Source organism: Diceros bicornis, chromosome 9 (assembly GCF_020826845.1).
Source record: "Diceros bicornis minor isolate mBicDic1 chromosome 9, mDicBic1.mat.cur, whole genome shotgun sequence".
NCBI classification, from domain to species: domain Eukaryota; kingdom Metazoa; phylum Chordata; class Mammalia; order Perissodactyla; family Rhinocerotidae; genus Diceros; species Diceros bicornis.
Genome location: NC_080748.1, coordinates 4321980 through 4347162, shown reverse-complemented (window position 1 = coordinate 4347162; position 25183 = coordinate 4321980). Strand labels below are relative to the sequence as shown.

General features: G+C 37.4%; 1 protein-coding gene across 6 annotated transcripts in view; it reads left to right on the top strand.

Moving 5' to 3' along the window:
* ZMYM5 (zinc finger MYM-type containing 5) overlaps nt 1-25183 on the top strand; it is a 123287-nt gene that overhangs the window by 4135 nt on the left and 93969 nt on the right. For 2 of the 6 annotated variants that reach the window (XM_058547796.1, XM_058547795.1), the window contains exons 4-9: nt 1410-1908; nt 2146-2239; nt 13406-13691; nt 14254-14419; nt 15932-16144; nt 22455-23890. In XM_058547796.1, the coding sequence (XP_058403779.1) occupies nt 1420-1908; nt 2146-2239; nt 13406-13691; nt 14254-14419; nt 15932-16144; nt 22455-23207 (2001 nt within the window). In that variant the 5' untranslated portion in view covers nt 1410-1419 and the 3' untranslated portion in view covers nt 23208-23890. The other 4 variants (XM_058547797.1, XM_058547798.1, XM_058547800.1 and 1 more) reach the window with 4 other exon arrangements.

Here is a 25183-nt window from a genome sequence, read left to right as displayed (position 1 = left end):
ATTACTTCGGAAAATTTTTGAATAGAAATGTTACTTAGGGGCCAGCCCGGTGGTAGCAATTAAATTCACGTGTTCCACTTTGGTGGCCTGGGGTTCGCCAGTTCGGATCCTGGGTGCGGACCTACTTACCACTCATCAAGCCATGCTGAGGTGGCGTCCCACATAGAAGAACTAGAAGGACCTACAACTACAATATGCAACTATGTACTGGGGCTTTGGGGAGAAAAAAGAAAAAAACATGAAGATTGGCAACAGGTGTCACCTCAGGGCCAATCTTGCTAAAAAAAAATATGTTAAAAAAAAAAATGTTACTTAGCATATTTCAATATAAGATGTTTAAAATGGAGTGATGACTGCCGTATAAAGTGAGTTTTCTTAATCATTCAACAGCCATACAGTTCTTACTTCTTCATGCTCTTGAGTTTCTAAGAAAACTGAGGCTAGCATGTATAAACTTAGCGTAGCTTTCCATCTGTTGTTTCTACGTTCTTATATACATTCCAGTTACACTTACTCTTCTCCTCTTGCCTTTGAGATAGGGATGATTTCTTAGTCATGATCAGTTTCACTACTACCTGTGCACACATCCTTATCTTCTCTCATCTGCTTAAAAGCCTTGCTCCATTGATTATTCACTGATCCAGATTCTTCAACTATGTCTCTCTGCTGGATCCTTTCCTTTGTCATACCCTAGTGCATAGTAGGTACACGGAAGTGTTTGTTGAATATAACAGAGTGGTTAAGAATTTGGGGCCTAGAGTTTGAGTCCTATTTGGGCGTACCCAGAACAATTTAATTAGCTTCTCTTTACTGATCTGTAAAATGGATTAAATTATCTCTATGTCATAGGATTGTTTTCAGAATTTTACGTAAAAAACCCCTGGCATTATGTCTGGCCATTCCTGGACAAGGACCAGAAAGATTAAGAAAGATTTAATCACATAGTTGTGTTGGAAGCAGAGAATTTAGAAAACAATAACCAAAGGCACTGGGGAAATAGGGATTGGACGGCATTATAGTCAGTTCAGTAGATAAAAGTAAATGTAGTATTGTGATTATACTTGGACTCTTGGTTATTGGTACTTGATAGAATTATTTTGTTACTATTTTCTATATCAAAGGAAGACTTAGGTATTTTTTCACTGTAAAGGGTGAATAGGTTAAATTGAGTAAATTTCTTTTAAGGACTACCAAAAATTGGGTAATTAATTTACATCAAACTCTGAAGAGGTAAGCATTAAATTGTTAATGGGAGAGGGAAAACAGAATGGGTGAGATTTTTTTCCCTAAAAGTTAGATAAAAATCACATAAAGAATTTAAAATTTCATTTGTGTTATTTCACTGCAGTAAAATGCCATATTCATAACATACTAGAAGTCTTTTTTGTTTGTTTCTCTGTTTCTTACAGGTTCTTTAGCATGGATAAATGTTCATTGGGAGGATTAGACTTGACTGAACAGACTCCTGTTTTATTAGGGAGTAAAGCCATGGCGGCTAGTCTCACGGATGTAGGAAATTCATTTGGTGACTCAACTAGTCCTTTAGTTAATAGATCTAGAAACTCATCGACGGAAGATGATGATGATGATGATGTTGTATTTATTGAATCTATACAGCCTCCTTCAAATTCTCCTCCAGCAATAGCTGATCAAAGAAACTTTAAATTTGCTTCCTCAAGAAATGAAAAGCTACGAGGAAATTATTCCGTAATTCTTCCTTCCTCAAGAGAGTTGGCTTCTCAGAAGGGAAATACAAGTGACACAATTGTCATTGATGATGAAGAGGATGTAGAAACAAATGGAGGGAAAAAGAAAAATTCTTCCAGTTTTATTGAGTGGGGACTTCCTGGAACTAAAAACAGAGCCAAAGATTTGGATTTCTCCACTTCCAGTCTTTCAAGAAGTAAGGTAAATGCAGGAATGGGTTATAGTGTTATCACTACAGAATCGACTCTGAAATTCGTATTACTCATGTTACAACCTTAGAAACAGGTATAAGCTCTGAATGCTGGGCGAGATATGAACTTAATGATTACGCATATAACATCACTGTAGAATACCAGCTTGGGAGATGTCGCTAAAGGACTGCAGTCAAGTAATTTTGGTGTTAATATACAAACATACACCCCATCTTTGACTTCACAGACCAAGACTGCAGTAGGACCTTTTAATCCTGGTAGAATGAATGTGGCAGGAGATGAATTTCAGAATGGAGGATTTGCAACTCATCACAGTCCTGGTAAGTAGTAAGTAATATTAAATATTTTCCTTCTACTGCAAGTAAATTTTTGCCTGTTATTTTTGGTACCTATGTCTATTTTATTTACATTCTATACGTGAAATATTTCATTTCTCTTGACTTTTGTGTTAAGATAGAATATTGTACTTAATAAAACTGTGCAGTCTACTTGGTTGCTGTGTTTTCCGGAATTAGTAATCTGTTTTACCTGGTGTGTGTGTGCGCGCGTGCGTGTGTGTATAGACCGGCATGCGTGCACACGCGCGCATGTGTGTGTAGACCGGCCGTGAGCTAACATCTACTGCCATTCCTCCTCCTTTTTTTTTTTTTCCATTTTTCTCCCCAAAGCCCCAGTAGATAGTTGTATGTCATAGTTGCACATGCTTCTAGTTGCTGTATGTGGGACGCCACCTCAGCATGGCAGGACGAGCGGTGCATTGGGTGTACGCGTGTGATCCGAACCTGGGCTGCCAGTAGCGGAGCTTGAGCACTGAACGGCTAAGCCATGGGGCTGGCCCCTACCCAATGTGATTTACATCTAAAGTGTTTTAATTGAAAACCTTCAACTGCTACCACCATCTTTGTCTATTATCTTTATTTTAATGTAAAAATCATAGAGTAAAAAGATGGATAGTGAACTGAAAGAATAAAGTAATATTATGTGATAATTGAATCTAATTATGTAACTTGAAATTTCAGTTTTTGCTTTTCAGGTGTTTACTTTTTGACTGCTTGTCTCTGATTTTCATTTTTAAATCAGCATTTTATTAGTTGCTTCACTTTTAAAGTTGGAAGACTTTCTTTTTTTTTTTTTTGTGAGGAGATCAGCCCTGTGCTAACATCCGCCAATCCTCCTCTTTTTGCTGAGGAAGACTGGCCCTGGGCTAACATCCGTGCCCATCCTCCTCCACTTTATATGGGTCACCGCCACAGCATGGCTCGCCAAAGCAGTGCGTCGGTGCGCGCCCGGGATCCGAACCAGCGAACCCCGGGCCGCCGCAGCGGAGCGCACGCACCCAACCGCTTGCGCCACCGGGCCAGCCCTGGAAGACTTTCTTGCCTTTAAATCAGAGACCTGCATTTTAAAAACTTTTATGTAGACAGTCTTCCTTTAATAAAATGAAAATTATTTAAAATTTAGCAAATCTTTTTTGTGGCTTGTTCATGAATTAGTATGTGGCTTTTTGGGGTGGTTTTTCTGTTTGTTTTGACAGTTTTAGTGCTTTTAACTACTGACCAACTTAGAATTTTGAACAAGGCCTGAAAAGTAACTGGAGCTAAGAACCTAATCACTTATTGCTTTAATGGAATGCTAATATTTTCTTTTCTTTATTTTGTTAAATTAATCCTTTTTTCTGGTTATAAGAATACGTTATTATTAGGAAAAAAATCGTAGTTAGAAATAAGAAGGGGCCGGCCCTGTGGCATAGCGGTTAAGTACACGCACTCCGCTGCTAGTGGCCTGGGGTTCGGATCCCAGGCGCCAATGCACCACTTGTCTAAGCCATGCTGTGGCGGTTTCCCATATAAAGTGGAGGAAGATGGGCACAGATGTTAGCCCGGGGCCAGTTTTCCTCAGCAAAAAAAAAAAAAAAAAAAAAAAAAGGAAGATTGGCGTGGATGTTACCTCAGGGCTGATATTCCTCACAAAAAAAAAAAAAGAAAGAAAGAAATAAGGAAATAATACCTGTCACCTTATTCCACTAACTAGAAGTGACCACTGTTAAAATTTTGATTTGGTTGCTTTCAATCTTTTGCCTCTCTGGTTTTTAAAAATATAATTTAGGGCATATTATATATATTTTTTTGTTTTGATTTACTTAATCTGAATTTTTGTATGTCATTTTAAAAATGGAAGTTTCAGTGGCTATAATATATTCCTTTGTTTGAGATACTCATTCCTCTACCTTCTTTAGCATTTCTGTGGTTTCCCATTTTTTACTGTTGAAATTCTACACTAAATGTCTTTGTTTACAGTGTTTATTATTTCCACAGGACAGTTGTTGTCAAACTTTATGTTCTCAGTTTCACTCTTGTTTAATGATTGAGGATCCCAAAGATTTTTTTTTAATCTATTAATTATCCTATTAGAAATTAAAACTTCTTTAAAAGTATTTTCATTTAACAATAGTTATGTATTATATAACAAATACCATTTTTAATGAAAAATAACTATTTTCAAAAAAATTTAGTGGAAAGAGTGACATCATTTTATGTTTTTGCAACTCTCTTTAAAAGAGGTATATCTAGCTCCTCACATCTATTTCTACATTGAATCTGTTGCAGTATCTTGTTTTGTTTGAAATATAAGAAGAAAATCTGGCCTTACACAGATAAGTGGTTGTAGAAGGGAGCACTATGTTAATAGCCTTTTTAGATAATTGTAGATAGTTTTTTTTTTCTTTGACACAGCACCAAAACTTGAAAAGTGGTAGATTCTTAAAAGTTCTTACAGTGTGGAATCTGAAGCCATATAATGAACTTTTCATACTCTATTACATTAAAATTCATTGATCTTCAGGGCTGGCCCTGTGGCTTAGCGGTTAAGTGCGCACGCTTCACTGCTGGCAGCCCAGGTTCAGATCCCGGGCGCACACCGAGGCACCGCTTCTGTGGCCATGCTAAGGCTGAGTCCCACATACAGCAACTAGAAGGATGTGCAACTACGACATACAATTATCTCCTGGGGCTTTGGGGGAAGAAAAATAAATAAATAAAAATTAAAAAAAAAAACTTCATTGATCTTTGAATAGATCTTTTACCTTTGTATGATTTAGTGACATTGTGCTTTGGTTATTTGGAAAATAGTGATTCACTGAGTTACAGAGATCTTAATGTTGATACTTTAGGAAAGCTGTCAGGCTCACAGTGATGGATACAAGTTTTCAAAGATTCTAATTTTCACTTCAAAGCTCAAATTTTCTCATTGGCAACAAATGCTGTCATTTTTCTTGAAGTGACAGCCTTATTTGATGTATTTTCAAGAAAATGTCAATAACTAGTCAGTCATTCTTTCAAGTAAAAATAGTATTTTGTAAAAAAAAAAAAAAAAGGCTAGTTTAACTTGCAATGCAGCAGTTTCACAAGTGCTCATCTGCTTTTCCTTTGTACTTTGTTCTGTCAACCACTGTACTTTGGTATGAAACAGAAGTAGTTTATGCATGCTTCCCTGTTCATCATACAGAATATGGAAATGTAGTCAAAGGCTAAAATTTAGTAAAATGAATGCTAATTTTTACTGTTTCATCAAGGACATCTGTTGGATAATAATTTCAGTGGCCTTTGTCCCTGGTTCTGGGGGAGAGACTAAATCCTTGGAATTTCCCAAGTAATAGGAGTGCCTTTCTATTCATGAGCCTTTTGAATCACACCCGAATTTGTGCTAAGAGGTGAGATGTGACTAAGGCTGAGGGAGGGTCACCAGAAAGACCAACCATGTAATTAGAGTGTTGGGGCTTTAAGCCAACCCCTATCTCAAGAGAGGAGAGGAAGGCTTGAGATTGAGTTCAATCAGGTGCAATGAATAATTCTGTCAGTCATACCTACGCAATGAAACACCAACAAAAACTGTAGACACTGAAGCTCAGTGCAGCCTCCTGGTTGGTGAACTCACCACTGTGCCAGGTGGATGGTGCTACCTGATTCCACGAAGAGTGGGCACAGAAGCTGTTCATTTGGGACCTTTCCAGACCTCAGCCTATATATCTCTTCATTTTGCTGGTCCTGATTTGTCTCCTTTATAATGAAACTGTGATCATAAGTATGGAGCTTTCCTGAGTTCTTTGAGTCATTCTAGCACATTATCAAACCTGAAGGGGGTCTTAGGAACTTCCCAGATTTATAGCCAGTTGGCCAGAAGTACCAGTGCCATCTGAAGTGAAAGCAGTCTTGTTGGGGACTGTGCCTTTAAACCTGTGGGGCAGGGGTCTGATGCCAACTCCGGATGGTTGGCATCAAAATGGTATCCACTACTTGGTGTTGGAATAAAAACCATAAATGAAGATGACACTTTTCTTTTCTGCAAATGCGTGATAGTGAAGGAAACTTGAGTAGTACAATTTGGTTCCACTGCCAGCAGTTTTACCCATCATTGCTTTTGTACCATTAGTGCAGATGCCAACACAATGAAAAAGGCAAGTAATCTTAGTATTATTATGTAAATGGTTTGACCTCACAGATCCCTTTTTTAATTTCTTTTTCTAATACTATATTGAATGGAAGTGGTAAGAGTATAAAGCCTTGTCTTGTTCTTGACCTGTGGTGAAGGGGGAAGCATTTGACATTTCGTCATTAAGTATATTAGCTAATGTCAAATATAATTAGCTTTTTTGTGTGTGTGTGAGGAAGATCAGCCCTGAGCTAACATCCAACGCCAATCCTCCTCTTTTTGCTGAGGAAGACTGGCCCTGGGCTAACATCCGTGCCCATCTTCCTTTACTTTATATGAGATGCCACCACAGCATGGCTTGACAGGTGGTGCGTCGGTGTGTGCCCGGGATCCGAACCTGCGAACCCCAGGCCACCAAAGCAGAGCGCACGCAGTTAACTGCTGCGTCACCAGGCTGGCCCCTATAATTAGCTTTTTATGTTTATAGTTAACTTAATAGCTTGTTATTTGAGGTTGTTTCTAGTCTTCGCAATTGTAAATAGGTTTCTCATGAATATCTCTGTAAATTTGGCACACTTGTGTTATTTTCTTGAAAAGTTCCTATAGGTGGATTGCTAAGTCAAAATGTCAACATATTTTTTTTTTTTTTTTTGGATAAACTTATTTATTTATTTTTCCCCCAAAGCCCCGGTAGATAGTTGTATGTCATAGCTGCACATCCTTCTAGTTGCTGTATGTGGGACGCGGCCTCAGCATGGCCGGAGAGGCAGTGTGTCGGTGCGTGCCCGGGATCCGAACCCAGGCCACCAGCAGCGGAGCACGTGCACTTAACCACTAAGCCACGGGGCTGGCCCTCAACATATTTTTAAAGCTTTTGATGGTTAGTACAAAATTGCTCCCACCAAAAAATTGTATTACATTCCTTACAACATAAGAGGGTTTTTTTCCATATTGTGAGCTCTCCTCAGGGATAGGAATATTATTTAGTGTTTGCTTTAGTGTTTGCTAAACTGATCAGTGAAAGGGGACATCATTTTAATTTAATTTATACATCATTGAACTTTTAAAAATATATTTGCAGAGCTGGCCCTGTGGCTTAGCGGTTAAGTGCGTGCGCCCCACTGCTGGCGGCCCGGGTTCGAACCCCGGGCTCGCACTGAGGCACTGCTTCTCCGGCCATGCTGAGGCCGCGTCCCACATACAGCAACTAGAAGGATGTGCAGCTATGACATACAACTATCTACTGGGGCTTTGCGGGGGAAAAACAAATAAATAAAATCTTTAAAAAATAAAAATATATTTGCAAACTTTTTATCAATTTGTTCATTCATGTTTGTCATCCGTTTATTACTATGTACATCTTTTGTTTATTGATTATGAGTTAAACCTGAGAAGTAATATCATGAAAAACCTGTGATCTCTATATTGAAGATGTGTTAAACTTAAAAGCAATTGAAGATACTGAAGACTTGAAATAGTGTCCATTGGAAATCATTCTCTTGAATTTGTGTATTTCTTTTATTTTTAGTTTTGTAATTATTTCCTAAATTTTAGATGTATATTTGTGCAAGCATGAATTCCATTTTATGTACATAGAAGCTCTTTTTTTTTCTTTTTGTGAGGAAGATCAGCCCTGAACTAACATCCATGCCAGTCCTCCTCTTTTTGTTGAGGAAGAACAACGTCCTCCTTTTGTTGAGGATGCCGTCACAGCATGGCCTGACAGGCAGTGTATCAGTGCACGCACTTAACTGCTACACCACAGGGCCGGGTCCCATAGAAGCTCTTAAGTGGAGTGAAAACCAGATGCCTTTCCTTGTGTTTCTTTTATGTATCAGCCTTGACTATTTTTCACCTTGTGGAGTAAATTGAAGTTGTGTATTTAATGGTAAATGTGGGTAAATAAGATGTTCTTTAATTTCAAAGCATAGCATAGGCTGATACTTAACTGTAGTTAGATGCTGTGCTGTCATTCCACTCAAATTGTGGGTATAATTGAGCCTTGAAAATGTTGTTTGATAGACATTTGATGATTACTCTAGGATTTATTTTTATTCTTATCATCCTTTTATCTCATTAATTCAAAACTGTATTTTACATTTCTATGATACTTTCTCATCACATAAAATATCAGTGATTTTAAAACATAGAAAGACAAAAAGCACTAAACGACTCACTTGACACTCATTAAATGAAGTTCTTAACTACATTTAAACTATTTTGTTTATGATATGTGGCAACGAATTTCTATTATTTGTGAAGTATAGATGAATTTACAATGTTCCTGAGTTCTCTGAAATTCTCTTTTTGGGGACAAAAGTTACAGGGCTGTATCCTTTAAATATAACACTTAGTCTAGAATTCTACAAAGAATGTTCATCAAGTCGTCAGGTAAAGAGTGATGAAGATGTTTGAAGCTTTCTTAAAGGTTAAGTCACTTGTCAAAAGGACAGTTGTTTTGTCATTGTTGTTGCTATTTTTTACTCTTTAACTTGAATGTAGCATAGTAAAAGCTGCCTGATTTTAATATTAACTCTAGATTTTGTTTTTGCTCGCTGTCAGCTTTAGCAAAACTGACCAATTTTTACCTGAAGACATAGAATAAGATGGCAGCAATTATATTATTATTATAATTGTTGTTATTATTTAGAGTCAAAGCTCCCCCAGAGTGTCTTACTTTAGTTGCTGAGTGCTTCCCAGATCTATAAATTAGAGGTTTTCCAGCACAGGAAAAAGAAAAAAACAAAAACAAGTTGAGGATTTCTGAAGTTGAGTAATATTTACATCTAGGGCTTATAGTTCAAATTTCATCATATAAAACTATGGCTCTGCATAAAGTACACAGAAAACTGTGCATTTCCTGTTATGAAAATAGGATTATGTCCATTAGAAGGGACCTTTGAGTCATTTAATCCTTTCATTAACGTTTGGGGTAGACTATTTTCAGTGAAAGTTCTCTGCTCATCACGTATCTTTATATAAACAGGAAAATACTCATCACAGAACATACGTAAACTTAGAAATTGCTCTTTTGGGGCCAGCGCTGTGGTGTAGTGGTTAAGTTCACTTACTCTGCTTCGGCGGCCTGGGGTTCGTGGGTTCAGATCCCAGGAGCAGACCTATGCACCACTTATCAAGCCATGCTGTGGCAGGCGTCCCACATTTAAGGGAGAAGCAGATGGGTAAGGATGTTAGCCCAGGGCCAATCTTCCTCAGCAAAAAGAGGAGGATTGGCAACAGATGTTATCAGGGCTAATCTTCCTCACCAAAGAAAACAAAAAAAGAAATTGCTCTTGCATCGATGTTGTATTTTTATTGCATTATTGACATTTCTGGCCATAATACTGATTATAGAGAGTTCTGCTTCTGATAATAGACTAGGTAATTCCTATCCCTCCTGCAGGGAATAATTAGAGGGGAAAAAAAAGACAAAATATTTGAAATATCTATTGAAAGCATCATAGAACTACAAATACAGTTAAAAAAGTAATAGTTCTAAAATCTGAGAGAAGGGACCTCAGAGAAGTAATCTGTTACTTGGGGCTGCTTTTCTCTTATGAGTGTGTGTTCACTTCCAGAAAAAGCTGCTGAGAAAGGTGGAGAATCTAAATGGAGCTTCCAGCAGACTCACAGGGGCCCACAAAGAGGGATACTGGTGAAAAACGCCTTCCAGCCTTTGGATTAGGATGCTAACATCACCCAGAGTCTCAGTTTCTTTTTCAGTTTATCATATAAAAACAATACAAAGCCATCAGGGATATGAGGAGGCAAGGCCATATGACAGAAAATCAAGAGAAAAAAAAGCAGACAACAGAAGTGCGTCTACAAGAGATCCAGATAATAGGATTATCACACACAGATTTCAAGAAACTGCATTTTAACTGCAGGTTGAGCACAGTTGAAGAGAGTATGAATGAACTGTAAGATAGATCAGAGAAAATTATCCAGACTGAATCATAGTCAAAAAAATGGAAAACATGGAAAAGAATGTAAGATACCTAGGACACTTGATGAAAAGGACATGTAATTAATGTCTCAGAAAGAGGAGGAAAGAAATGAGGCAGAAGAGGTACGACTGAGAATTTTCTAAAATGAAGAAAAAACATTAACCTACAATCCCAGGCAGGGGTAAGAACCCATTGAAAGACATGTACAGAAATCATGGTCAAAAATGGAAACAATCCAAATGTCCATAAAGAGTAGATTAAATAGTATTTGCCGCACGATGGTACTTGACAACAGTGAAAAAGAATGAACTACTACATTGCAATGTGGATGAACCTTACAGACAAGATGTTGAGGAAACTAGGCACAAAAGAGTACATACTATATGATTTCATGTATATGAAGTTCAAGATAAGACAAAACTAACCTTTAAAGTCAGAATAAGGATGGCTTGTGGGAAAGGAGGGAAGTTATTGTGTGGGAAAGACATAAGGAAGGCTTCTGGGGTACTGGAAATTATATGTTTATATAGGTGGTAGTCATGCAAGTATATTCATTGTAAAAAAATTTCATTGAGCTATACACTTAAGATTTATAAACTTTGTGTATATATTTTAACAACCAAAAAAAACCTCACCAAGACACTGAAAGATCTTTCACCAGCAGACCAACATTAAAGAAGTACCAAAAGATTGTTCTTTAGGCAGAAGAGTTCAGATGCAGGAAAAAATGAAGAATACCTGAAAGTTAAATAGTAGATCTAGTACTTACTGGACTTTTGGGCAAATCACCTAACTTCTAGGTCCTAATTTTCCTTGCATGAAATGAGGGATTTGGACTAAAGAATCCACTAGACCCCTTTTCCTAACGTTTATTCTGGGGATAGGGCATGGAAGAATTTGGTTGAGAGTTAACTTTAAGTTTAACCTGGAGACACTAATACCAAAGATAAAATAAAATAAAAATTTGATGAAGTAAACTTTGGAATTACGAGAAATTAGATAGTTGCAGTATAAACAAAGGAAACATTTTCTTTATGTATACACCAAAGCTAAGGTGGAAAAAATTTCAGAATTTGAGCAGTATAGTTGATGCCTCACTTTCCATAATTATATATAAATATGTCCCCTTTATGGATGTCTACAAAATGTAAAAGCCAAATGTTTTTGTCTTCAGGGTTCTTATTTTTCTCATATTAATGGTAATGACAAATCTTGTAATGGTTTGCTATCTTTTATTTCTGTTATTTATTAAATCTAGTTTGTTGGCCAGATGATATGCAGAGAAGTTTGATCCCCAAGTGTAACCTATGTTTATTCTGTAGATGAATATGTAATTTTTGTTTTCGTTGGAATGCTTCAGAATGCTTTTGTTTTTTTTGTGTGTGTGTGAGAAAGATTAGCCCTGAGCTAACATCTGCCAATCCTCCTCTTTTTGCTGAGGAAGACTGGCCCTGGGCTAACATCCGTGCCCATCTTCCTCTACTTTATATGGGACGCCGCCACAGCATGGCTTGACAAGCGGTGCGTCGGTGCACACCCGGGATCCGAACCGGCTAACCCCGGGCCGCCGCAGCAGAGTGCGCGCACTTAACCGCTTGCGCCGCAGGGCTGGTCCCTGCTTTTGTTTTCTAGAGGAATGGTTCAGAAGTAGGAAAATTTAACAGTAAAGAAGCTTCTTCTCTGAGTAGTTGGTGATAAAAAACTTTATTGGAATATACTTCATATTTGCCACCATCTCATCTTGTGGAATGAAAGAATTTCGTTTGTTGCTTGTTCTGTTTTGTTTTTGCCTATAAGATAAAAGTATCTGGAAATAAGACAAAGAAAGTTAGAAGTAGTGGATGAGAATTTAGAAATGAAAAGAAGAGTTGTTAGTGTTGGTAGTACTGTGAGAGGCCTTTGGAGCTGTGATAGGTGGAGGAGGCCATAGGCCTCTTGCTAATGACAAAATCTATTTTTGAAGAGAGATGAAAGAATAATTCACTACTCTAGGGCATTATTTCTCAAAGTGTCACCGTCACCCCAGAGTTAGCTAGAAATCCAGAATTTAGCTAAATCCAGACTTACTGGATTTAGAATCTGTTTAAACAAGATTCCTGTGTGATCTCATGTATGTTAAAGTTTGAGAAGCACTATTAGCTGTACATAATATTGTACCGTTTTTAAGCTAACAATAATACATACTGGAGGAGTCCCTTGAGAAGTTAGGAAAGCTGAGTGAGTAATCCACCACATATATTAATGCCTATGAAATAATATATTAGAAGGCTGGAAAGTAATTATAGAAAGAGTTACTTTAAAATGTTATGTCTAACTTATATGTATCTCAAAGTATTTTGGAGGAAAGTGTACTGATGTCTGCATAGTACTTGAAATACATAAAAGTGATGGATTAATTGTTTAGAGGAATGAGTAAATAGATGTGATAAAGCAAAAATAGTAAAAATAGTGTAGAATCTACTTCGTGGGCATATGGGTGTTCACTGTAAAATTCTTTCAGCTTCTCTATATGGTTTAAGTTTTTCGTAGTAAAATGTTGAGGAGGAAGCTGTTATGAAAATGGATATCACGTACCAGACTCTATAGTTATCTTTGTATTTGCATATTTGCTTTATTTTATAATGTATTAATACTTTCCTCTCAGATAAGAAAAAGTGGCTAATATTTTTTGCAAGTGCCTTGTGTAGCAAACATAATGCTTTACTATATGCATTATCTCATTTAGATTTCACAACACTCTGATGAGTTAAGTATCATTGCCAATTTATAGCTGAGAAAACCAAGACACAATTTAATATACTTGGACAATCTAGTAAGTTCAGAAGATACATTTTGAACCTGGGAGATTTGACTTCAGGAGATGATGACTACTGCATTGCACAATTACAGGGCCACCATTTACATTGTTGGCACAATAGAGTATCATTCCCTTAGAATACAAAGTGGATAGTTCCCCTGGGATTGTGCACCAAGGCTGCCTGGCCTTAACCAGTTGCTTTCATGGCTGCCTCACTCGTCTCTTAAACTTTTGCAAAATGAAAATTTAAAATATTTTTCTGTTGTGAATTTTGAATTGTTCCATGACTTGTGTGTGTGTGTTTTATTTTTAAGATTCTTGGATCTCCCAGTCAGCATCATTTCCCCGTAATCAGAAACAGCCAGGGGTGGATTCTTTATCACCAGTGGCCTCCCTTCCTAAACAGATTTTCCAGCCTTCAGCCCAACAGCAACCCACTAAACCAGCTAAAATCACTTGTGCAAACTGCAAAAAACCTTTACAGAAGGGACAGACAGCTTATCAACGAAAAGGATCAGCTCACCTCTTTTGTTCTACCACCTGCCTTTCCTCCTTCTCTCATAAGCGTACTCCAAAGAAGCGCAATGTAATATGTAAAAAGTAAGCTGTACCTTTCAACGTGGCTCCGTATGGTTGAATACTGGCAGTATAAATATATGTTCTGAATGTAATCGGAGAGCTGCATAGATTCATGAGTAGAGTTGTTGTAGGGATGTTGAGTTTATTGAGCCTGAGTTATCCTAGAGTCTGTCAGAGCTGTGGGCTCATTTGTACTGTACTTACTCTTGGCAGGAAAATGGAGTGTAGGTATAGAAATAAATTGACCCTCTCCCTGCTACTGCCTTTGCGTCACGCTCTTTGCCATCTGCTACCTTAGTTCTATCAGGTTGCTGCCAGCCTTTTTGAATGCTTCTAAAAATCATGAGAACCTGTGGCAAGGTTCTTGTGCTACGAAATATTTTTACCTCCAAATCTTCCCCTCCCTTATTATTTAGGAAGTGTTGGCAAGGAAACCAAAAAGAGGACTTTACTAGATTCAAAAAGTATAGTTGATTCCTAGGATTAAATCATGAGAAATGAAAAATGTCGATTATTGTTCATATATTTGACTTTTATTAAAATGCACTATTCTTAAATCGTGTGTCTATCACTTGTGTTTCAGAGATGCATCTACAAAAAGGGCTACTATTGTTCCTCAAGTGGAGTCAAGTGAATTCTTCCAAGAATTTTGTAGTACATCTTGTTTGTCTCCCTATGAAGACAACCAGAATCTTAGGAAAAGAGTTCTGAATAAATCAAGATGTACAATCTGTAGTAAACTAACAGAGGTCTGGATTTTTTTATCTTAAGTTATTATCTAGGCTAACAGGGATAATTTTAACTTTAAAGTGCTATTATATGCTCTGCCATCTACATAATGCAAGTGTCCTACATGTACACAGTGAAGTTAAAGGGAATAAGGATGTGTTAGAACTATCTTATGAACAAATATCTCATTTGTATAGTGTAGAGAGTACACATCTCTTTCTATGGAATTGGATGTACTCGTATACAAAGCAATTGTTTTATGATGGATTTTGTTCTTACTAGCCACACTAAAATTGTAGAGTCACGACATGAAGGAAGCAACCAGTGGTACAAAAGCGTGTAGAACAAATGGGGTATGTTGATAACTTCACATTTCTTAAGTGGTACTGCCCTCTCTAGTTGCTGAAGGAAGAAGCCTGCATACAGGCTGTCCTGAATTAACACAGTCCTTGGTAACTGAATTTGGTGCTGCTTATCCCAGAGCCATGCAAATTCGGGACATGATTTTGTCTCAGTTACCACAGAGCTGAGGGAGGCAAGAACCACCCTACTTAGGTGTACATAGACACCATCCTGAATATATTGATTCCCTAGCCCTTCCTACAAATTGTCTAAGGCAATGAGGTTTATAATACCAAGAATTCCCAATCCATTTCTTTTTTTTTTAATACTTCTTTTTTTTTTTTTTTTAATATTTATTTATTTAATGTGTGTGTGTGAGGAAGATCAGCCCTGAGCTAACATCTGCCAACCCTCCTTTTTGCTGAGGAAGACTGGCCTTGGGCTAACATCCGTGCCCATCTTCCTCCACTTTATATGGGGACGCCACCACAGCATGGCCTGACAATCAAAGTGTTGGTGCACGCCCAGGATCCGAACCCGGGCCACCAGCAGTGGAACGCGCGCACTTAACCACTACGCCACTGGGCCGGCCCCCCAATCCATTTCTTTTAAGCAAGTCGTATTAAAATCTAAACCAGTTCATTTTCTGTAATTCTTGAATGTCTCTGGTGAAATTATTACTGATTTTATTGCTTTTTGTTCTGTGAATCTTATTTTCCTGTTTTTTTTTTTTTGAGGAAGATTGGCCCTGAGCTAACATCTGCCAATCCTCTTTTTGCTGAGGAAGACTAGACCTGGGCTAACATCCATGCCCATCTTCCTCTACTTTATATGGGACGCCACCACAGCATGGCTTGACAAGTGGTGCGTCGGTGCGCACCCGGGATCCGAACCGGCGAACCCTGGGCCACCGCAGCAGAGTGCGCGCACTTAACCGCTTGCGCCTGCGGGCTGGCCCCTTATTTTCCTCTTTTGTAAAATCAAATAATGACTTTTACAAAGAAATCAAAGATAAAAATGAAAGAATAACGAAATGTGCTTTTTAGTCTTTTTGCTGAATATTTCTTCCACTGAGAAATTACTAGAGGTTCTTTGTTTCTGTTCAAGAAACTATTTATCTCGTTGCTTACTGTGCTAATCTGGCTCATTTAATATTAAATATTAATATTTAATACTGGTTTTTCTTTTAGATTCGTCATGAAGTCAGCGTTAATAATGTGACACACAAACTGTGCAGTAACCAGTGCTTCAATAAATACAGGTTGGCCAATGGTCTCATAATGAATTGCTGTGAACAGTGTGGCGAGTACTTGCCCAGTAAAAGTTCTGGGAACAACATCCTGACCATTGAAGGTCAGCAGATGAGATTTTGCTGCCGAAGTTGTGTTAATGAATATAAACAGGTAATTCTTTTTAGTGACTTTTAAATGATCAAATATATAATAGCTTCTCTCTGATTTATCTTAGACTCTCAATTTAGTTCCATTTTTGTCATTCTGTCATTGAGCTTTCCCATCTCAAGTGAGCATTGAAATCAATTGATTTAAGTAAGCTTGTTTCCAATTTTTACTCTATGTAGACCTTACAATGAGGAATTCTTTTCTCTACAATTTTGCACTCCCAATGACAGCTTAATAAGTTCCAGTTACTACACATTCTCACCAAAATTTGGTATTGTCTGTTTTTATTTAAGCTATTCTGATGGATATGAAATGATTTGTGTGTGTGTGTGTGAGAGAGGAAGATCAGCCCTGAGCTAACATCTGTTGCCAATCCTCCTCTTTTTGCTGAGGAAGATTGGCCCTGAACTAATATCTGTGCCCATCTTCCTCCACTTTATATGGGACGCTGCCATAGCATGGCTTGACAAGTGGTGCATCGGTGCGCGCCTGGGATCCAAACCCCAGGCCACCGCAGCGGAGCACGCACACTTAACTGCTGCGCCACTGGGCCGGCCCCTTCATTGTGGTTTTAAATTTGCATTTCCCTATAGCTGATAATTCCCTTTTCATCACCATGTATCTTCTTTTGTAAAGTATCTATTCAAGTCTTCAGCTTATTTTTTTTATTGAGTTATCTTTGTGTTATTGAGTTGTAGGAATTCTTCGTATATTCTGAATATATATCATTTTGTAAAATAAATGTATTCAGAATATTTTCTCTTGGACAGTGTCTTACCTTTTCATTTTTTTTTTTTTTTAATTTTTATTTATTTATTTTTTTTCCCCCCAAAGCCCCAGTAGGTAGTTGTATGTCATAGTTGCACAGCCTTCTAGTTGTGGTATGTGGGACACGGCCTCAGCATGGCCAGAGAAGCGGTGTGTCAGTGTGCGCCCGAGATCCAAACCCGGGCCGCCAGCAGTGGAGCACGCGCACTTAACCGCTAAGCCACAGGGCCGGCCCTCCTTTTCATTTTCTTAATGTTGTTTTTGAAAAGCCCAAGTTTTTAATTTTGATACAGTCTAATTTACTATTTACTTTTCTGATTGATACTTTTTTGTCTCATTTAAGGAATCTTTGCCTACCAAGATGATGAAGACATTTACCCATGTTTTCTTCTAGAAACTTTTTAGTTTTAGATTTTATATTTAAGTCTGTGATCCATCTCAAGTTAATTTGTGTGTGGTGTGAGGTAGAGGTTAAGGAATTATCATCTACCTAATTTTAAGATGTTAAAAATCTCAAAACATCACATGTACCCCATAAATATGTACTTTTTTATTTTTTGAGGAAGATTGGTCCTGAGCTAACATCTGTTGCCAGTCCTCCTCCGTTTTTCCTCTTTTCTCCCCAAAGCAGCAGTAGACAGCTGTATGTCATAGTTGTACATCCTGCTAGTTGTTCTGTGTGGGACTCGGCCTCAGCACGGCTTCATGAGCAGTGTGTAGGTCCGTGCCCAGGATCCGAACCAGCAAACCCCAGGCCGCCAAAGCGGAGCACGTGAACTTAACTGCTACGCCATCAGGCTGGCCCCTATACACAATTTTTATTTATCAATTATACCTTAGTAAAGCTGGAAAAAAGACATTAAAAAGCTACAGTAATCAAGATAGTGTAGTGTTGGCATATAAAGATAAACAAATAGATCAATGGAATAGACAGTCCAGAAATAGAACCATGTATATAGTCAATTGATTTTAGAAGGTACTAAATCATTTTAATTGGGAAAAGCAAGATCTTTTTAACAAATGGTGCTGGGATAATTTTTTGTTTGTATGGAAATACATGAGCCTTGACCCCCTTTTATCCTATATACAAAAATTAATTCAAGATGGGTTATAAATGTAAAACTAGAAACATTCTTAACCCCTGTTTCACTGGCTACAGATTTAAGTAGTTAGCTTTTAGGGAAAAGTAACTCTGAGGTGCTAGCCTTATTGAACAGTTGAAGAAACAGTGATACCCACAGTTCACTTTAGGGTTTTGCAGGAAAGGCTTATTTATGTTATCTTTATTATTTTCTTTATATATACTGCACCTCATATTTAACAAAGCCTTTGGATGTGGCTTATAGAAGAGTACAATGAACAGTTAAAAAATAGGCAAAAAGACCTAGCATAGGGTATCTTTTCAAAAGAGTCATGGCAAATATAACCTAGTGAACTTCTGATTTGGTAATAAATGACTGTTAGGTCTTAATATTTTTACATGTCTTTTTTTTATGGATGATTTACCTATATCTGCTTAGACTGTGAGTTTTTGCTAAGTTAAAGTCAGTGAGCTCATAAACTTTAGACAAAGATAATGCTTATCTCTGAAAACCATAAAACTTGCACATAGATTATCACTTTTTACTCCTAAATGAACACCAGAAGAGGCAAAAATGGGAAAATATGCATAGTCACAATAGGCAGCAACCATATATCCAGACTTTCTTGAATACCTGTTGTCTGCCACTCTGATCTCCAGAAGAAAGTCTGTTTATTCTACCATGTGTATATCAGTAATACAAAGTAGCTCATAAATAAAAGCTCATAGTTGGCAAATATAGGAATATTTCCGTATGATATAGAAGTTTTACAAATGTACTTCTTCCTCCCCCCCCACATTAATATTTTTAAGTGATTAGTGGCAGGCCTTCTCACAATAGAAAGCCTTAGTGATATATGAAGACCTTAAGGAAAAGTTGAAATCTTGCAGTTAGTGTCTTGTCTCAGAATAGCATACACAGTCATAAAATGTAAAGACTAAATCTTATCCTTATCCAGTGACCTAACCAGAGGTGTTTTTGTCCCCCTGGGAACATTGGGCAATGTCTGTAAACATTAACTGGGGGAGTGCTGCTGGCATCTAGTGCTTAAGGGCCAGGGATGCTTCTAAGCATCCTGCGGTGCGCAGGACAGTCCCTCACAACAAAGAGTTATCTGGCCCAAGATGTCAGTAGTGCCAAAGTTGAGAACTCTTATAACCAAAGGGATAAGTAGGTGGCTGGATGGTTGAGTGTGTGTGGTAAACATAGTGAGAAGGAAAAGAACTAAATTTTCATCTTTGTTATTGAGAAGTCAATGGTGATGCCTAAAACTGGGAGGAAAAATCAATAAATAGTGATGTATAAACATGTTAGTTTGATATTTAGAAATAAACGCCAGAAGAATTGGCTAAAAGTGTTGAAAGTGGTTAACTTCTCAGAAAGGGGAAATGGATGAAGGTAGTAGGGGGCTGCTATTTGTTTTAATTAATCAGGTATAACTAGTTGTTGCTTTATACCAAATGTATATTTAGTTTTGATTAAATAAAACCTTTAAAATTTGTTAAAAATACTGAAGGTCAGAGAAAGTATCTTACCCAGAGTCACACAGCTAGATTTGACCTCACATCTGAAACTTTATTAGTATACTGTAATGCCTCTGCTAGAAATATTTAATTAATTATACCTGTGCCTTATCTCACATAATAAGCCCTTGGTTCCCTGGGGCTGGGACCTATATCTGATTCAATTTAGTAATCTCCAAATAACTAGCCTTATATGTGGGGTGACTCAGCCACCTAGCTGGGACACTTCTGAGAGTGAAATGAGATTCTGTTAGTAAATATAGGGCTATCTTAGTACCTTTCTTTCCAGTAATTTTTTTTTCCCGTTTTTTAGAGGCTTTAGTTGATTGTGGCCTACCTCACCTGCCTTTTATTTGGCTTCAGTTTTCATTCAGGTCATCATTAAAATGTTCTTTGTGCTAGAATAATGTAGTACTGCCCTAAAGTATTTTTGAACTTCATTTTCAAAGAATCTCAGATGAATGTCCCTGGAGAGAGTGCCTGAGTGACATGGATGAGAAAGACAAGCAGCTAACCTTGGAACCTAGAGTATAATGCAGAAAATCCGTGAGCCTTTGCACCAAGGAGTAGCTGGGTCAGCCACCTTTGTGTTCAGTTCTTTGCTGTTAGACCATATTGAGTAATTGTCAAACAATTACAAGTATCCTTGATTGAATGTATGCCAATAATAAAGCTAACATAAGTTTACTATGGTGCCACATACAGCTTTACATGTATTTTGCATTTAATCATCTAAACAATCTCCTTTTGTTGTTAGTGTCTCCAAGTCTATTCTGACTCTTAGTGAACCTGGACAGCAGAGGAGAACCCTGCCTCCATCTTTTTGCACCGTCCTCTCACCTTCTGGTGCTGTATCAGACAATGCTCTGCTCCTATTCATAGTGTTTTCAATGGCCAGTTTTTTCGGGAGTGGGTGCCCAGGTCATTCTTCCTTGTCTGTCTAGTCTGGAAGCTCCACAGAAACCTGTCCACCATGGGTGACCCTGCTGGTATTTGAAATACCAGTGGCATAGCTTGCGGTGTCACAGCAACACGCACCTGCCACAGTATGACAATCGACAGATGGGTGGTATAGTTCCCTGAATGGGAAATGAACCCAGGCCAAGACAGTGAGAGCACCAAATCTTAACCGCTACCCCACCAGGGCTGGCTAAACAAGCTCCCTAGTTAGGTGCAATTAATACCCTCATTTTATTGCTGAGAAACTGAAACTTAGGTAGGTAAGTAACTTGCCCAAGATCATACCGTTGGGAAGTGGCCCATCCATTGAGATGGATGAGACAACTTGACTACCTATTCATTACCAAGAAACTCAGGAAGGAAAGATAAGACCATAGCAAAAAATAACACTAACTACAGTCCTTGGCTTTCTCTTTCTTTTTATATCTGCTCTTCTAGTACAGTCTTATCCAATCCCATAGTCTTAATTAATATATTTTTTGATGACCTCCAAAATATATTTGCAGATCATATTTCTTCAGTTTCAGACCAATATATCCATGTATAATCTCTACTCGAATGTTGCACAGATACTTCATACTCTGTGTCTAGAACTAGAACTCTAAACCTGCTTTCCTTCTTTGTTCATATCAGTAAATGATCCCACCGTGCAGAAGCTTAGGACCATTCTTGACTCTTCCCTTTTCCTTAGTCCCAAGACCACTCAGTTACCAACTAATCCATATTCTACTTTCTGGATATCTCTCAACTCTGTCCTGTCTCTGCTCCTCTCATTCTAGACATAGCCACCATCATCTCTTGCCAGATTTGATTACTACCACAGCTTCCTGTTACTGTACCTTTGGTCTTCCTTACAGTTGGAAATCCATAATATAATCAGAGCAACCTTAGTAAAGTACAAATTTGACCATGTCACTCCTGCTTTTTTTACTTCAGTGCTGCCACATTGCTTTCAGGGTTAAATCAGAACAAAGCTCTTCTGGGGCCGGCCCGGTGGCGCAAGCAGTTGAGTGCGTGTGCTCCGCTGCGCTGGCCCCAGGGTTCGCTGGTTCGGATCCGGGGCGTGCACCGCCTCACGGCTTGTCAGGCCATGCTGTGGCGGCGTCCCATATAAAGTGGAGGAAGATGGACACGGATGTTAGCCCAGGGCCAGTCTTCCTAAGCAAAAAAGAGGAGGATTGGCAGATGTTAGCTCAGGGCTGATCTTCCTCACAAAAAAATAAAAAAATAAATAAATAAATAACAAAGCTCTTCTTAGTTTCTTAAGTTCCATTGTATATAGTATTTAAGTTGCGCTGTGTACAGAAATATTACAGCTAACAGGATGCCATTCACATTGTATACATCTTGGTTATGTTGAATGTTTTTTTTGCATTTTTAGTTTATTGACTCCAAAATAGCTAATGTCTTTTTATTACATGGAATCATACAGTATGTGGTACTTTGTCAGTGGCTTTCACATACACTGTTTTCAAGTTGTAGCATATATCTTTACTTGTTGTTATTGCCAAATAATATTCCATGGCATGGATAATACTGCATTTTTATTTATCTATCAGTAATGGACATTTGAATTATTTCTGCTTTTTGGCTATTATGAATAATGTTGCTATGACATTTTGTACAAGTCTTTGTATGGACATATATTTTCATTTTGGCATTGCTGGGTCATATGGTAACTCTGTTTAACTTTTGAGGAATTGCCAGATTGTTTTCCAAGGCAGCTGCACCATTTTACATTCCCACCAGCACCTTAGGAAGCTTTTAGTTTTTCCACATCTTTGTCCACTTGTCATTATCTATCTTTTTATTATAGCCATCCTAGTGAGTGTGAAGTGGTATGTGGTGGTTTTGATTTGATTTGTATTTCTTTGATGACTAATGTTGAGCACCTTTTCGTGTGCTTGTGCATTTTGTATATACATTAATTTTCTTAGTGTTAACCATTCCAAGATAAATTTGTAATCTGTTGCTCCCCAGATGATGGAAACAAAATTGAAAAAGTTAGCAGCATCAGAAAACAGAAAAAGGAATGCTGTTACAGAAAATGAAAGAAAATTATATGGATCGTTGAATACAATTTTGGAAAAAATAGAGGGAATACCAGAGAAAAAGGAAAAGACTTTAGATCTACAGGTTTCAGCAGAATGTAGCACAGATACATCACTGATCAAACAGGATGTGAATTTACCTTCTTTTATGTCAACCATAGCTGATAAATTTCAAGAGCAACTGGAAGAGAAAAAATCAGAGGACTCCATTATACCAGCTGTGCTTTCTGCAGATCCAGGTACATGGCCTCGCACTTTGAATATTAAACAACGGGACACTCTTGTTGAAAATGATCCACCTCAAGTAAGAAATTTTAACTTTCCGAAAGACAATACAGGGAGAAAATTTTCAGAAACTTATTATACACGAATTCTTCCAAATGGTGAAAAAACCACTAGATCCTGGTTACTTTATTCAACCTCAAAGGATTCTGTGTTTTGTCTATATTGCAAACTCTTTGGGGAAGGAAAAAATCAACTGAAGAATGAGAATGGGTGCAAAGATTGGCAGCATTTATCACATATTCTTAGCAAACATGAAGAAAGTGAAATGCACATCAACAATAGTGTTAAGTATTCAAAATTAAAATCTGATTTGAAAAAAAATGAAACTGTTGAAACTGCAGAACATAGATTACAAGAGAATGAGAAAAATGATGGTGTACTATTGTTATACACATAGTATACCTGATTTGGTTTTTGACATGACAGTCTTACAGTTACTCAGGAAAGATCTGTACCCTAACAGTACCATTTGTGTTGTGAGGCTCCTATACAGAATAACTTGCAACAGCTCATTAGCAATAAGTATAATAGTAAAGAATGTTGCTGTTTCAAATTCTAAAGCTAATTGGATTTAATAGTAATTAATGCCTATTTCGATAAAGGCAGTTATTAATTTTTTCAATCTGCCGGTTCACTCCTTTTTAAATTGGTATTGGAGGACTGACATTTGACAGATTTGGTTAATTTTCTGTTCTGATTATCTTGAAAGAGGAAGAGAAAGGCGTAAATTTATCAATACCAGTTTGAACAAGATACTTATGTGAACAACCATTCTCATCATTATTGTTACTAAAGTAAAAACATTCAGAAACAGTTTAAGAACAGAATGGGGTCTGAAACTTTTTGCTATTAAACCAAATACTTGTGATTTATTTCTTTTGAGCAAAACATTGTTTGTTATTTGAGCAAAACGGCATCTTTGTTACATTAAAGTGGTTAATTTGCATTTTATTGGTTTTTTAATTTAATTTGTAAATGTTTTAGCTTTTATTGTTATGTGAGAACTGTAAGCATAAAGAGTGTATACCTATTTTTATGTTGGTACAAATATAAGAAATATTAAAAATAAATTAATCTTTAGATATCATATTTTTTTCCCTCTGAAGGAGACTGCATGCTTAAAATTTGAGAAATACGCTAATGAAAATTAAAGAGTTCAGTTTTTTCAGATGGCCAATCAGTGTTCGCATCACTATGTATTAGTAATTCTCCCTTTTGTTTCTGATTTCTGATACCCATTTTATCATATATTAAATTGTTAATGTGTACTCGGGTTTGTCTCAAGGCTTTTCCTATGAAGCAAAATGTCATATGAACAATGACTAGAACAAGATGCATTCTTCTTGGGGCCAGCCCAGTGGTGCAGCAGTTAAGTTTGCACATTCCGCTTTGGCAGCCCAGGGTTTGCCAGTTCAGATCATGGGTGTGGACCTACTCACTGCTCATCAAGCCATGCTGAGGTGGTGTCCCACATAGAAGAACTAGAAGGACCTACAACTCAGATATACAACTATATACTGGGGCTTTGGGGAGAAAAAAAATGATTAAAAAAAAAAAAAAGATGCATTCTCCTTGGTGAGGCTGACACTAGGAGTACTTGCAGATTGTCAGTGATGCCAGTGCATAAAACTTTTTGGAACCCTCAGGAAAATCATTCTCCTGAGTCGATAACCATTTTGTTTTCTGACAACTGGATCATTTCAGTCTTTCAGACTTAGATCTATCAGAATGAGGCTTTGGGGTGTTTTCAAAAATCCAGTCTACTCTTAGAGGCCTAAGAGGATACTCTAGAGAATAGAACACAGATTCTGAAGTTCCTTTGCAGATGGTTAGTGTGCCCATTCTTTCATTAAAGCTTACCAATTCATTGAATGACAGATTTGTTATATGATTATGTTAGATAGACTCATGGGTATCTGAGCAAACTACTGAAACCAACCAGTGGCTACTTAAGAAAATTTGATAAAAACATCAAATTTATCCATTGAGAAAACAAAATTAGATCCTCACCTTTAAATTCTTTTATTTCTTCAACATACTGCACACCTATAACGCACCATAAACTCTTCATATAGTAATGAGTTAAATGTGAAAAATTCAAAAGATGTAGGTACTGGGTTTATCCGTGTTCACTGTAAATTTCAACTTTTTGAAATTTTTAGGAAGTTTTTCATAATGAAATGTTGAAGGAAAAAACTAAATTCAGACGATAAAAATAAATATTCAGGGAAAAAATTCAAGTTTTTTTTTTTTTCCTTATCTAGTTCTTTTTTTTACATTGTAAAATTACTCTGCTCCTGGTAAAGAAGGAAGGAAGAAAACAAGAGTAAGAAATGCAAGTTCTGGGGCCAGCCCGGTGGCTTAGCGGTTAAG